This window comes from Pteropus alecto, unplaced genomic scaffold, assembly GCF_000325575.1.
Source record: "Pteropus alecto unplaced genomic scaffold, ASM32557v1 scaffold86, whole genome shotgun sequence".
Taxonomy (NCBI): Eukaryota; Metazoa; Chordata; class Mammalia; order Chiroptera; family Pteropodidae; genus Pteropus; species Pteropus alecto.
The window spans coordinates 1244600-1258236 of NW_006442109.1; the positions used below are offsets into that span (position 1 = coordinate 1244600).

At 37.5% G+C, this 13637-nt stretch overlaps 1 protein-coding gene across 3 annotated transcripts in view; it reads left to right on the top strand.

Moving 5' to 3' along the window:
- ARMH4 (armadillo-like helical domain containing 4) overlaps positions 1-13637 on the top strand; it is a 98681-nt gene that overhangs the window by 83368 nt on the left and 1676 nt on the right. For all 3 annotated transcript variants that reach the window (XM_015595803.2, XM_006920141.3, XM_015595802.2), the window contains 2 exons: positions 7490-7521; positions 13370-13504. In XM_015595803.2, coding sequence (XP_015451289.1) covers positions 7490-7521; positions 13370-13504 — 167 coding nt within the window. The remainder of the gene's footprint in view (positions 1-7489; positions 7522-13369; positions 13505-13637) is intronic.

A 13637-nucleotide genomic window follows, 5' to 3' on the forward strand; every position in this document is an offset into this window, starting at 1 on the left:
TAGCTTCTAGGCTGGAAAAGCCAGAAAACATATTTTTCCCTAGAGCCTCCAGAAGGAACCAGCCCTGCTGACATCTCAACTGTAGTCCATGAGACTGATTTTGGACTTCTGATTTCCAGCAATATAATAAGATGACAAAATTATGTTGTTTCAAGCCATTATATTTGTGATTGCAGCTATAAGAAATTAATATAACTGCTAACTTGTGGCCCTCATTGATTGAGGATGGCTTCTTGGGCAATATTTCCTTGGTGCTTCTGGCCAGCCCAATGGAGGCTCCTGTGACTGGAGGACTTCTTCAGTCAGGGAGACCCTCAGGCCTGCAGGGGAAGGAAGCAGTCTGCAGGGCACCTCTGCAGTGGGCCAGGGCACCAAAAGACTTGGCTGTACCTGGAAAAAAGATTCGATCAATGGAATGTGGAAATGTCCTCATAAACACTTGGAACTAGCTCTTTTGGGTTGTTTCATATGAACAGACCAGGTTTCTGAGCCCCTCTGATCATTCTTTTGCTGTCTCTTCTGCCTGGCCTTTAACCGTTGAAGTTCCTTGGTGTTATGACCTTGTTCTTGTCCAGTCTTACTCTAAGATGGTTAATTTTATGTGTCAACTTGACTGGGCCATGTGCTGCTCAGACTATTGGTCAAACATTATTCTGAGTGTGCCTCTGAGGGTGTTTCTGGATGAGATTAACCCTTGAATTGGTAGACTGAATAAAGCAGACTGCCCTCTCTAACGTGAGTGGCCCTCATCTAATCATTTGAAAGTCTGAATAGAACAAAAAGGCTAACAGACCCTGACTAAGGGAGAATTCCTTCTGTCAAACTACCTTCCAGCTAGGACATCTGTTTTTTCTCCTGGATATGGACTTGAACTGAAACATAAACTCTTCCTGAGTCTTGAGCCTCCAGCTTTTGGACTGGAACTGTACTATTGGCTCTCCAGGGTTTCCAGCCTGCTGACTCACCCTGCAGATCTTGGGACTTGTCAGTCTCCATAATTGCATGATCCAATTTCTTATAAATCTCTTATATATCCTCCTGGTTCTGTTTCTCTGGAAAACCCTGTCTAATAGATACTCTTTACTCCAGGGTGATCTTATCTACTCTCTTGACTTCAACTTCCATCAATATACTGGTAATTCTTTATTTCATTTTATTTAATTTTAATTTTAATTTTATTTTATTTGTTTCAAGTATACAGTACATTGGTTAGACATTTATACAGTTTATAAAATGATCCCCCTAATTGCTCTTTCTCTCCTCTGGCTCTCTACCTAGCCATTACATTAATGCTGACTGCATTCCCTATGCCGTGCTCCCCATCTCCGTAACCATCTATCGACTACTAATTTGTACTTCTTTAACCCTTTGTAATTCTGTTTTTGATTCTTCAGATTCTGCATATAAGTGAAATCATATGGTATTTGTCTGACTTATTTCACTCAGCATAATATCCTCTAGATCCATCTATGTCATTGCAAATGGTAGGATTTCATTTTTTTAATGGCTGAGTAATATTCCATTGTATATATGAACCATAACTTCTTTATCCAATCGTCTGTTGATGGGCTTTTAGGTTGCTTCCATATCTTGTCTTTTGTAAATTGTGTTGCCATGAACATAGGGGGACACAGATCTTTACAAATTATTGTTTTGGTTTTCTTTGGATAAATACCCAGAAGTGCGATTGCTGAGTCAAAAGGCATATCCATTTTTAAGGTTTTTTTTAGAAATCTCTGGACTGTTTTCCATAGTGGCTATACCAATTTTATGCTGGTAATTCTTAAACATTGGTCTTCAGCCTGAGTCTCCTCATATCCAAATTTTTAACTGCCAACAGATATATCACATGGATATCATGTAGATACTTCAAACTCAGAGTATAACTCGTTATCATCCCCATAGGGATCAGCTCCTGCCTTCTGTATTCTGTCCTTTTTATATTGTATTCGCATCCCATACTCAATATCTTCAGGAATGCTCATTCTGAGTCTTAAGTTTCACTCCAGGATTTCTGCCACTTAGGGCTAGTGTTGCTGAATGTAGAGTAACCCTGGCACACAGGACTGAGTTGGAAAAATCCTCAGGCTAAGCAGGAACTAAGAGATCTAGTTCATTCTCAAACAAACACCCATGCGCGCACACACACACGCACACACGTGCACACACACAGGGTGGGTGGGTGGAGAGAAAGACAGATATATACAGAGAGCAACAGAGCCATACATATACACTGACATAGTTGGAGAGATGAGGGACGAAATAAAGAGAGTGACATAAACCATAATATGATGTACAAAGACACAGAGTGAGAGAGTTGGAGGGAGACGCAGATAGAGGCAGAGAAAGGAGGGTGTTTGTCAGAAAAAACAGGGAGAAACTAGAGAAGGAGCCAGAACAACAGACAGGTGAGCTGATATACACCAGGCCCCAAGTGGGGATGTCCTCATCTCTAGAACTCCAGGAAGCCGTACCGTGTGCTCTGATATGGACACCCTCGCCCACATCCCATACCCCTCCCCAAAGTGACCCGCTGGCATACTGAATAAGCATATGCTTTAGAGCCGTAAGAGCCTGGGTTCCAGTTTCAGCTCAATTCCTTTTCAGCTCTGTGGTTTTAAACACTTTACTTAAGCTTCGTTTTCTTCATCTGTAAAAGGAGGATAAAAATACATACCTTGAAAGCTTTTTGTGAGATGCTCAACAAATCTTAATTACTAGCTCAGACAAATCCTGAATCTTCTCTGGCTCCCATCTCTTTAGTGAAAAGGAATTTATGGGTATGTCTGGGACGAACATAGCCAATAAAATATTGTCATTGGAAATAAAGGAAATTAAAAATACCCTTCTAAATAAGCAGTTTGGGACCCTTTTCAGCCACAGTCTATTAAAAACCAAGGGCCTCTTTAACAATTGTTAGGAGGGCAAATTGCTGTACCTGGGACTACCATACACAAGAGGGCGCTGGCAAGCGTGAGGAAGAATCGGCTTTTAATAATCCGCGTCTACTTTTTTTTTCTGTGTATCACTCTTTTGACTAGAAGGAGATCAGAAGCCTCATTATATTGGTGTGCTTTCAGCCTTGCATTAAATAAAATTTCAGAGAAGGTAACAGACCAGAATCAGTGGGATTAGAATGCATCTGTAGCTGTGGGCTGAGGAACTAACCAAGTGGAAGGGCCTCAACTTCTTTCTCCACTTCTTGTGTTCTCCACTGTCAGCTATCCACTATGAACCTCCACTTATAAAAGTTTACAGAATTTGGTGGGGGTTTTTTGGGGGGCGGTAAAATATATATTTTTCTTATTTTAAAAGTAGTAATAAATGATAAATAATTTGGAAAATTCTAGAAATACAGAGAATGAAAGAAAATCACCCACAATTGTACAACGCATTGATAAACTCAGTTAACATTTTGATGTACATTTTTCTAATTATACATAAAGTATATCCACAAATTTAAGCTCACATTGCACGTACTCTATTTTTAAATTTTGCAATATGTAATTTGAACAACATTAAGTATTTTTCTTTAAATAACTTTAATTTTCAGATGAGATTCCACCCTGTAGACATAGCCTAAGGTTTTTTTCTCCTTGAGTGTTTAACTCAATCCTCTATGGTTGGATCTTGATGTTGTTTACATGTTCTTTTCTATTGTAAATAATGTTGCAGTGAACATTATTTACATAAATTTTTTGTGCATGTCCATGATTAATTGTTTAAGATATATTTCTAATACAACTGGAACTTTGGATTAAAAAAATTAGCTTTCTTTTAAAGCTCTAAAAAATATTGATTGCAAATTCACCTCACACCTCCAAAAAATTGTATCAATTCATACCCCTTTCATCAGTGTAATGATTCTTCATTAAAAAAAAAAAATTGCAGTTGTTGGTTCTCTTCATAAAAAATTCTTTTATTTCTACTAAAAATCTTTCCATTTTCTCTCTTCTTGCTTTTGCATTCTCTTATCAATTTCCGTTCCTTAAGTTTTAAATTGATCATTGTGTAAAATTTATTTTAACACTCCCTTAACTGTTTTACTGAAAACAGTTTGCAGAACCCTCATGAAAGAGAATCATGTTTACTCAAACATTGTGAACTCACTTGAAAGCAATAAATATTTTCTAAAAGAAAAGGAAGTGATAGTTGTTAAGCCCCTGAGCGTTCAATGTTAAGGACCCTGGTGGATGCCTGAGAAGCACAAGTTGTGACCCTCAGGGGTCTCATATTAAGTCTTAATTGGGAAAACACAACTGGGCTTACATACTCTAAAGAACGGTGTTTTATCCAACATTTTTTAGACCCATATCCCCCCAAATAATGTCTCACTATCTTTGGTGTATCACCCTTCTCACTAGCCAAGAAGAATTTGCTCAGCTTTTCCCCAGTAGTTTCTATTATACACTACAGAACTAGATCCATTGAATGTGCTCTTTCAAACTACACGTGCACATATGCACATCCTGTGCTGATGTGCCTTCCCTCACTCAGTGGAGAGTTACTGCATTAAGGATCATCTAAAGCAGGTCTCTGAATTTTACTCTAAGAATCTATATGGACAGTTTCCATATAGGTTCTCAGACCTTATTCAGGTCTGAGATAAGGTCTGAGATTCTCTTGACAATGAATTTACCACAGTTCAAAAGCCTATCAGTGTGTTGGACCCTGGCTTCATCTGTGCCTCCTTTTCTTCTTCTCCAAGTTACCCTTATCCTGCCCTCCACCAGTAGTCAGCCACCACCACCACCCCATCCCACCCCTCCCCGCAGCTCACCTCCACCACAAGGTACTCATATCAGCATTCTCGCTCCCACCTCTCTTTTGTTTTGCTCTTTATAAAATACCTAGCTATTCCCCTTCTAGATATCTTACTTCAGACGTTGGAGTTCTGCCTTCTGCCCCAGTAGCTGGCTTTCCTGCTCTGTGCCTCACTCTCTTGGTGTCTACATTGTTGCTTGTCATCCACTTCTCATAGACCTGGTGGCCTAAGGCTTTTCTCACTGAAATTAGGTCCCCATAACTTCTACTGATGCAGTGTAGAGCACAATGCCTGGCCAACACAATATGTATAATAAATATTTGTTGAACGAACGAATGAATGAATGAATGAATGAATAAATTGGAAGCATTCTTTTGCTTGAATTTCACTTTATGTCATGGGCTTAGTTAACACATGAGACATGTTAACACAATATTCATATTACACTTGTCTTTTTTCTCTCCTCTTGTCCCAGATTTCTTGTTTTTGTTTTCTAGTTTCTCTGCACCAAGTACTGTAATAGACACTTTACATGTTATTTATAATCTTCACAAAAATCTTACAAGACAGGTGTTGCCAACTTCATTTCACATATGAGGAAACCAAGGGTCTAAGAAGTTTGCTAATTTCTCCAGAGTCACTCGGCCAATCAGTAGTTGACCTCCCTTCTCCTTGGACCATTCGTAGAATCACTAATCCTTTGCCTCTTTCTTGAGATTCCTGCACTTTCTTCTTTTGACCTTCCTATGACTCTGATCTTGTGCCGATTAGTCACTGCTATCTTTGCCTGAATCCCAGTTGAGACAGAAGAAGCAGCGAGGGAAAGACAAATCTAAGAGATCTTGCCAGGTCTTAACATGAGAAGAAGCAGCGAGGGAAAGACAAACCTAAGAGGTCTTGCCAGGTCTTAACATGAGAAATTGAAGCTGTGGAGTAACGGAGACAGAAGAACCAAAGGTGTCTCCATATTTTCAACTGGAGAGAATAGAAGAGTAATGGTAGGTATCACCAAAAGAAATGGGAAGTTGCGAGGTCGTTAAATCGGATAGTGTTTGGAGTTCCAGTGACTCTTTACTCCCCAGTTAACCATGGGCGAGTCTCTTAGCTTCTCTGAGTCTCAGCTTCCTCATCTTTTCCCTGAGTATCATCTTACCTGATTCTCACGTTTGTCTTTGTTTTGCTGATCAAATGATGCAATACAGTCGAACATGCTTTGTAAGGAGGTAAGGCCATACACACGTGTTAGCTGTCCTTATTATTATCAGATATATGAGTACAAAAGTCACATGGTAAATGGAGACACTAGCTTTTGGATAAAGCATATCTATGCCAAGGATCAGCTAAGTATGTCCCATGGACCAAATCTGGCCTGCTGCTTGTTCTTGTATGGCCTGTTAGCAAAGAATGTTTTCTTTACATTTTAATATGCTTAAAAAATCAAAAGAAAAATATTTGTGACATACAAAAATTACATGGAATTCAAATGGCAGTGTCCATAAATAAAATTTACTGGAACATGTTCAAAGCCATTTATTTATGTATTGTTCCTGGCTGCTTTCTCACTGTAGCCGCAGAGCTGAGTAGTTGTGACAGGGATTAATTGGTCTGCAAAGCCTAAAGTATTTACTATTTGGCTCTTTCCAAGAAAAGTGTGCCAACCACTAGCCTGTGCTTTTTGGGAGCCATTTCTGGACCTGCCAATCTGCATCCTTCCTTCCTATATATTGAAGCTCCTGGAGAGGAAAGGGCATTTAAGGAAATCTTGCAAGCCTTTTAAAAAAACTAATTTATTTTGTTTGATAATAAAGGTAAAATGAGAATGTATTCGTCTTTTGTCTCATTTTTGGTGCTTTTTAAAAATGAATTTAAATTCAGTTTTCTAACTCTAAAAGGCAGGTAAGGATAAAAAAAAAAAAACAACCCACCACTAACTTCAAACCATCCTTCACATGGTGATTCTTTTGCATGTTCTTATTTGGATTAATGCTCCCTTCTATTCTTCACACATGTATTTTAAAATGATTGTAATAATGGTCTATATGGCATTTCATTGTTGATGTAGTCCTTTGTAGTTAGTGTTTATAAATATTACTTGATTATTGCTTTTATTTTTTCATACTGGCTGCATTGCGATGGAATGGTACAGTTCACAAGCTATATGTATTTCAGAAGTACTTCCTGTCCTTTTGCCTTTGGTCAAATTTTTCTTCTTCAAATGTGAAAGCAAATGCTTCCTTTTGGAGCCAGTGCTCAGCCACTCCGGCCTGCCCATCGCCCCTTCCTATCTTACTCTGCTCTGATAATGATTTAAGTGCAGAATTTCCATTGTGCTTAAAACCTGAGAACCAGCTCAGGAGAAAATGTCAGATAAAAAATAAACTTGATATTTTAAAGGTGATTTCCTCTCTCCTTCTCTAGATCTCCCCCTAAAGCATTTAATAACAATAAAAAATATTACTAAAATATTCTCTGTTCATCTAATGATATGAGAAATGTGTTTGTGCTCTCTGTTGCATTTTTTTTAAATAAATGAGAACTAAAAACAATACTATTAAAAATAATACTGTCATGTTAATACTGTTGACCTTTTTTCTCTATTTCATACAATGAAAACTTCATTGTATCAAATTTAATACCATGATATATGAGTAAGTTATTGAATTAACACAATGAAATATAAATAAAAAGATGGCTGTTTAAATTTTATTTTCTTATTTTCCTTAGTGAGAAGCTGGATGGAAAAACTAAAAGACAAGGTAAGAGAATTATTTTCTTTCTTCACATTTACCTGAGAGGGCATGGCTTTGGCATCTGAAAGATCTTCACGGTAATGGAGCTTTAATTCATTATTCTGATTCTGATAATCTAGGCAAAGATTGAGGGCCCAGCATGAAAGGTCTTCCCTTTAGTTTCCTTCTTATATTACACTTATTCTTCGGAGCACGATTTATTCTTAAGGCAACATGCTTAACTGAATAATATCTTCAATGTATCAAAGTGGAATTCCTTCTAGGGATTTTCAGGAATGTCACCCCATTCTATTGGGCATTTCTTGTCCCAATACAATACTCTTTTAAGCCTGACCTTCCTGTACGAGGAAGAAATACCTTGGATTTTGGGAGGCATTGATTCTTTTGACCAAGGGCAGATTTGATTTAAGAATAGAAGTTTGAGATGGGGAGGAGCATCTTTAAACCATAGTGGGGCGGTAGGGGATATAAAGCACCTGAAGACCTGAGCACGCTCCTTAGACCCACTTTTATGTAGTCTATCACCGTGTCACCACTTACTAAGTGATCATGAGCTGACTTGTCTGGAATGGCCAACTATAGCAAAATATTTTTCTCTTTTCATTAATTGTGCCATCCACTTAGTGATTGACAATATTAACTTCCTTCCAGGTTCATATTTTTCATTTTCTTTTAATTTTCAACACTCTTCAAGTTTCCGTTTTTGGTTACTCTGTAATTATAAATTGGAATTAATCATAAAAATATTGATGGAATCCTGAATTCCTTGCTATAGTCTGTGTCAGATCTAAATTACTATAACCCAGCTCAGATTTAACTGAGGGCTTAGTTAAATGAAAATCTTTTCAACTGCCAGATATTGGGTTACCTCTGATTCACCTGTCTTAGAATATACTTCTGTTGATGGTGTTCTATATCTTTTGTATTATTTGGGGTCAATTTTCTCCATATGAGAATGATTAATATTTATTTGGCTATAGCTCAATGTTAAACAATAAGATATCTAATTATGATTAAAACTATAAAATTTTATTAATCCTCCTCACTATTATTTTTCTGCTTCTCAGTAAAATTTAACAAATATAGTGTCTGAAAATGAGACTTTGTGCTCATATTTATTAGAAGGGATGTTGAAAACTTTTAAGCCTCTAGAGATTAATGAAGGGCATTTTTGGTATCATTAATACAGGATCCAGTTGTCTCAGAGAAGCATAATCAGATGGACTGAACGAGATTTGGGGGAAGGAAAGCTCAAAAATTTAGAACTGCCTATATTTACATTGGTAGTGCTTCTTGTTATTTTTCAGAGAAAAATATGCAATCAAAAGTAAACAGGCTTTGATAGTTTAATTTAGGAATCCGTATGTCATTGTTTCTATAGAAAATATTCTTCTGAGTTATACAATTGAACAAAAAATAGACTTAAATAAACAAGTTTTGGCATGTAGCCTGTTTTGAAGTTGAATATTGAAAAATTTTTTTACCTGTATACACACACACACACACACACACACGCACGCACACACAGCTTCACCACTCCATTTAAAAATCTTTGCGGCTTTAGAGAAAGACTATTCTATTTCTATTCCTGTGTATTCTTCCTTCTTATCTTGTCTCAAAGGCCTGGCACCTTCCCCCGTTCCTTTTCACCAGGAGAAATAAGTTTATGTATTGCCTTTAGTTTTCTGGATTATTTTGAAATTTTTCCAACATTTTCTTCTGTAGCATTTTTTTCAATTATGTCTTAATTTTTTCAAAACTGGAAGAAAAGTAGTTGAGACTCCCATCGTGGTTGACTTATTTAATGCCTTGTGTATTCATATTGTGACTCTTGAAGGAACTCATTCTTAATCTTTCCCATGTCTCCCCTTCCCCATGAGTGAAATATTATACGCGTACTTGACACCTATGTTCATATGTGTATACACACAGGTATGTATATATGTATATCTTCCTCCCTCCATACCTTTCTCTCTTCATCTAGTTAGCTTTCATCTATAAAACTCTTGTTAGTCATTATCTTCAGAAACTATTTGAGAGCAAAACTACTGCCACTTTGATGAAAGTCACAGAATCCCATAGAACTGAAAACTAAACTACATATTTAACTGGCTCTTCAGCCAACCCAGGACTAAACTTCTCAGTTTAGTAGCTTCTTTTAATTGTTCTCAATATTGGTTTTCTAGTTAGTTAGTTAGTTAGTTAGTTAGTTAGTTAGGCTCTAGGAAGGATGATGCTCTAAAAAGTTCTGAAATATTTCTTTTGATGTTATTGTTTAGTCTTTCTATAATAGAGTTAAGATCAGCTATAAGTGATAGACTACACTCAATGACAGTGGCTTAACCCAGATAGAAGTTCATCTCTGATTTATATGTCTAGAGGTAGCAGTCAAGGGTTAACGAGGAGCAACACTGTGGAGGTTCAGGCTCCTTCCATTTGAAGCTCCATCATTTGTGACCTTCATTCCCAAGGTCACTTCATGGTCCTAGATGTCAGTTCCAACTTAGCTAGGTCTATTTTCTAGCCAGGAGGAAGGAGGAAAAGGGAAGCTAAGACATCTCTCTCCTCTTAAAGGGAAGATGAAGACATTTTGTCATCCTAAAAGAGGATAGGTAGGTAAAGGCTCTGTTCCCCTTTAAAGAGCATGTCCTGGAAGTCGAACATGGCACTAATGTATCATTTCCTTAGTGGGATTTATCACATGGTCATTCCTAGCTCCATGGAAGGCAGGGAGAAGTAATTGTTATTCTATACCCAGCCCACACAGAAGCTCTATTGCTCTAGAATAAGGAGGCAAATGTATATTGAGGGACAATTTCTATACTCATTCCATCATTAACCTTCTTCCTGGTTACATGTATGAGGTTGTGGTGCTTGTTGAAAAAATCCTAACTTGGCTCCCTATTGATATATTTTTCAATATCTAAGTTGCTTCTCAAAACTGAAGATGTATAACAATTGTAGTTGTGTAATAAAGCCAGTCCTGTTGTTATGTCACCAAGATCATTCTATTTCTTTTATTTAGCTTTAGGAAATTATACAGAAAACGGGAGGCCCAGACTATATCTCATAGCAGTGGCTCTCATTAATGTAGAACAAACAAAAAACAAACACAAACAAAAACCAGCTATATCAAGTAATATTTTGGCTTACAATCTATTTTAAAAACTAAAAACTTTATTTGGAAATAATTTCAAATTTACAGAAAAGGTACGAGAATAAGAACAGTACAAAGAATACCCCTATACTTTTTATCCGGATGCGCCTGTTTTTAACATTTCACTTCATTTGCTTTATCAGTTCACTGGTACTCTCTTCCCATCACTGCCTTTTTATCTGGATAATTTGAAGAAAATATGCATACGTCATGGTGCTTTTATCCCAAATCCTTCAGCATATGTTTTCTACGAACAGGAATAGTCTGTTAGCAAACATAATACAGTTATTAGCTTAAGTCTATTTAATATCAATACAGTACTTTTGTCATGATTCTTTAGTTTCCTTTAATTTGAAACAGTTTTGTAGCCATCTTTTGTCTTTTGTGACACTGACATTTTTTTAAAAAGTCGTCCTTTTTTTAAAAAATAGAATATCCTTTATTTTAGGTTTATTAGATGTTTCCTCATGATTAGATTCAATGTACATATTCTCAGCTGGAATATACGCAGTGCAGCTGTGTCTCTCTCATGGTATCACATATGGAGGCACAGGTACATCCAATAATTTTGAACAGAGAAAAGGTACTAGGCAGAATTTATAACTTACAGAATATATACATGCGTCTTCATTCTCTTGGAAATAAGTTATAGACGAATCTAAAAGAAGAGATTGTTTTCAATTAGTTTTGAAAGAGGAATGGTTAAATTATATTTGAAGAGGATAGGTTGCTTTGTTCCCATCTTGTAATTTACTTGTAATTTTAAAGCACAGGCAGATGACACATGAGGGGACAAAAAAGAGAGGAGAGAGATTAACTGAATTTTTTTTTGAAGTTTACATGATTTGTTACATAGCATGAGGAGACCCACACAGAGCTTGATCAAGCAGAACTTCCAAAAGCTCAGATGTCATCCTGTGAATGTACAGCTCTGTACCATCCAGACCACTGCGCTTAAAATTGATCATATTTCAACATGTACATATGTTTCTGTGCACTGGGAATGGTAATTTAAAAAATACTTATTTACAGTTCTGATTAGAGTACCTGAACTTTGCTATTGTCTAATGTTTTCCCACACAGAAAAATTACAAAGTTTGATAAGCCTTAAGTAGATCTGGAAGAACTTTAGAAAAAAGTTGAGTTTCTGCAAAGCATAATAATTTGTTGAAAAATGACTGGGCTTTGTTTCTCTAGGAAAAAGCACTTAGTATGCTGATGAACAATGCTATTGTTCTCAAACTAATGGGAAAATTTCCATATTCTGCCCTAACTCAAGACTCTGGCAAGCAGAACTAGTAAGCAAGCCAGCTGAGTGCAAGACAAGACCATTGTGAGGTCTTGTCTATTCCTTTAATTTACTTCTGGAAATGTTGGGAAAGCATCACAGACTGCATATTTTAGCACTTTTTAGAAAACTTTTATTCTCTGTCCCTCTCTGTTTTTGTCTCATTCTGAAAGATACTAGAAATAGTTTGTGCTATATTAGAAATTTTAGGAGTAGTCAAATAAATGAATAAACCTATTTCCCCACCTCCACCTCTGCCAAAAGAATGCCTATCTAAAGCTCTTGTTACAGCTTTAAAATTTATTAATTGTTTATGTATTTAGTCTGATTGACTTCTAGAAGGGGCCTTCTTGGGGGGGAGGGGCAAACCAGTATCATGTTCCTACATAAAAGGGCTCTAGTTAGCACTCCTGTAGCCCTTAGGTGTCTTATTGGCTAAGGTACAGGGGGCACCCTTAGAGTGGTGGCCCTATCCCTAGTTTGGGTAGGTCCTGAACTACTACCACAAGCCCAGGAATATGTGGAGATCACACTGCTTTCTTAGGACCAAGGTATCCATAGTGACTCCGTGAGGATGTTGGAGACACACATAGGTTTGATACCTCCAGGCTCTTTTATAAGTATCAATGTTATTGGCAGTGAGCTTTATGCCTTTCTCTGCCACTTTCTTTCTTTGCGGCTGGGAACACTCAGAATTCCCTCCCAACCCCCGACTTTGGTCTTGTCCACTGGGCAAATTATTCCTTTCATATAAATTAATCTGTCCTCTCTGGGCGCGCACTTTCTCCTCGTTCTTTTCTTTTCTGCCTGTGTTCCAACATCTAACATCCTCCCTCTTTCCTTTGCGGGTCCCCATTGTTTCCAGAAGCCCTCACCTTTTACCCACTTACAAACACATTCTTCTTTTCTCTCTTACTGTAATGCAGCTAAGATTGTGAGTGAGCAGACCACCAATGTCAAGGCTCTCCTTTTGCCCTTCAAGAAACACAGTATTCCAGAGGGCACTTTACCCACTCTAGAGCTCGACTCAGGCTGACATTTCCAATTTATTGCATTTTAATAGTCTTGGCATTCTCTGAAGCTTACTCCATCCATCTTTAATACAAATTATATTTCTGTCACCCAAACCCGATGTTGACAAATGTGCATAAGCAAGTGGCTAGAGGCACCACTAGGTCTGGCTAATTTATTTGAATCAAATAAATTGGAAATATCCCAAAATAGTCATACCTCTCTCTGTTGCCTTCTCCAAGAAAAAGTAACTTTATTCTAGATGCTCTTCTATTTTATAAGAAAACAGACGGGAGAATTCTCAGTGTCTATAAAAACCTGCTGCCATCCAGTAGCAATGAGGAACCCAGGGCAGTGGTCTGTTCAGCATCCTAATGTGGGTTTCCTTTTCTCTGCAGGCGGGCTATATGTCTGGGATGCTGGTGCCTGTAGGGGTGGGGATAGCTGGAGCCTTGTTCATCTTGGGAGCTCTCTACAGCATTAAGGTGATGAATCGCCGAAGGAGAAATGGCTTCAAAAGGCATAAAAGAAAGGTATGGAACCAACAACAGCAAAACCTAATCAGTTTCAGAACATTCTTTTTTTCTAATTTGCTTAGTAAAGCACACGGGGCTTAATGATGCATGAACAATCTGGATGTGCCCAGTGGTTTGGATTAGCTGCTCT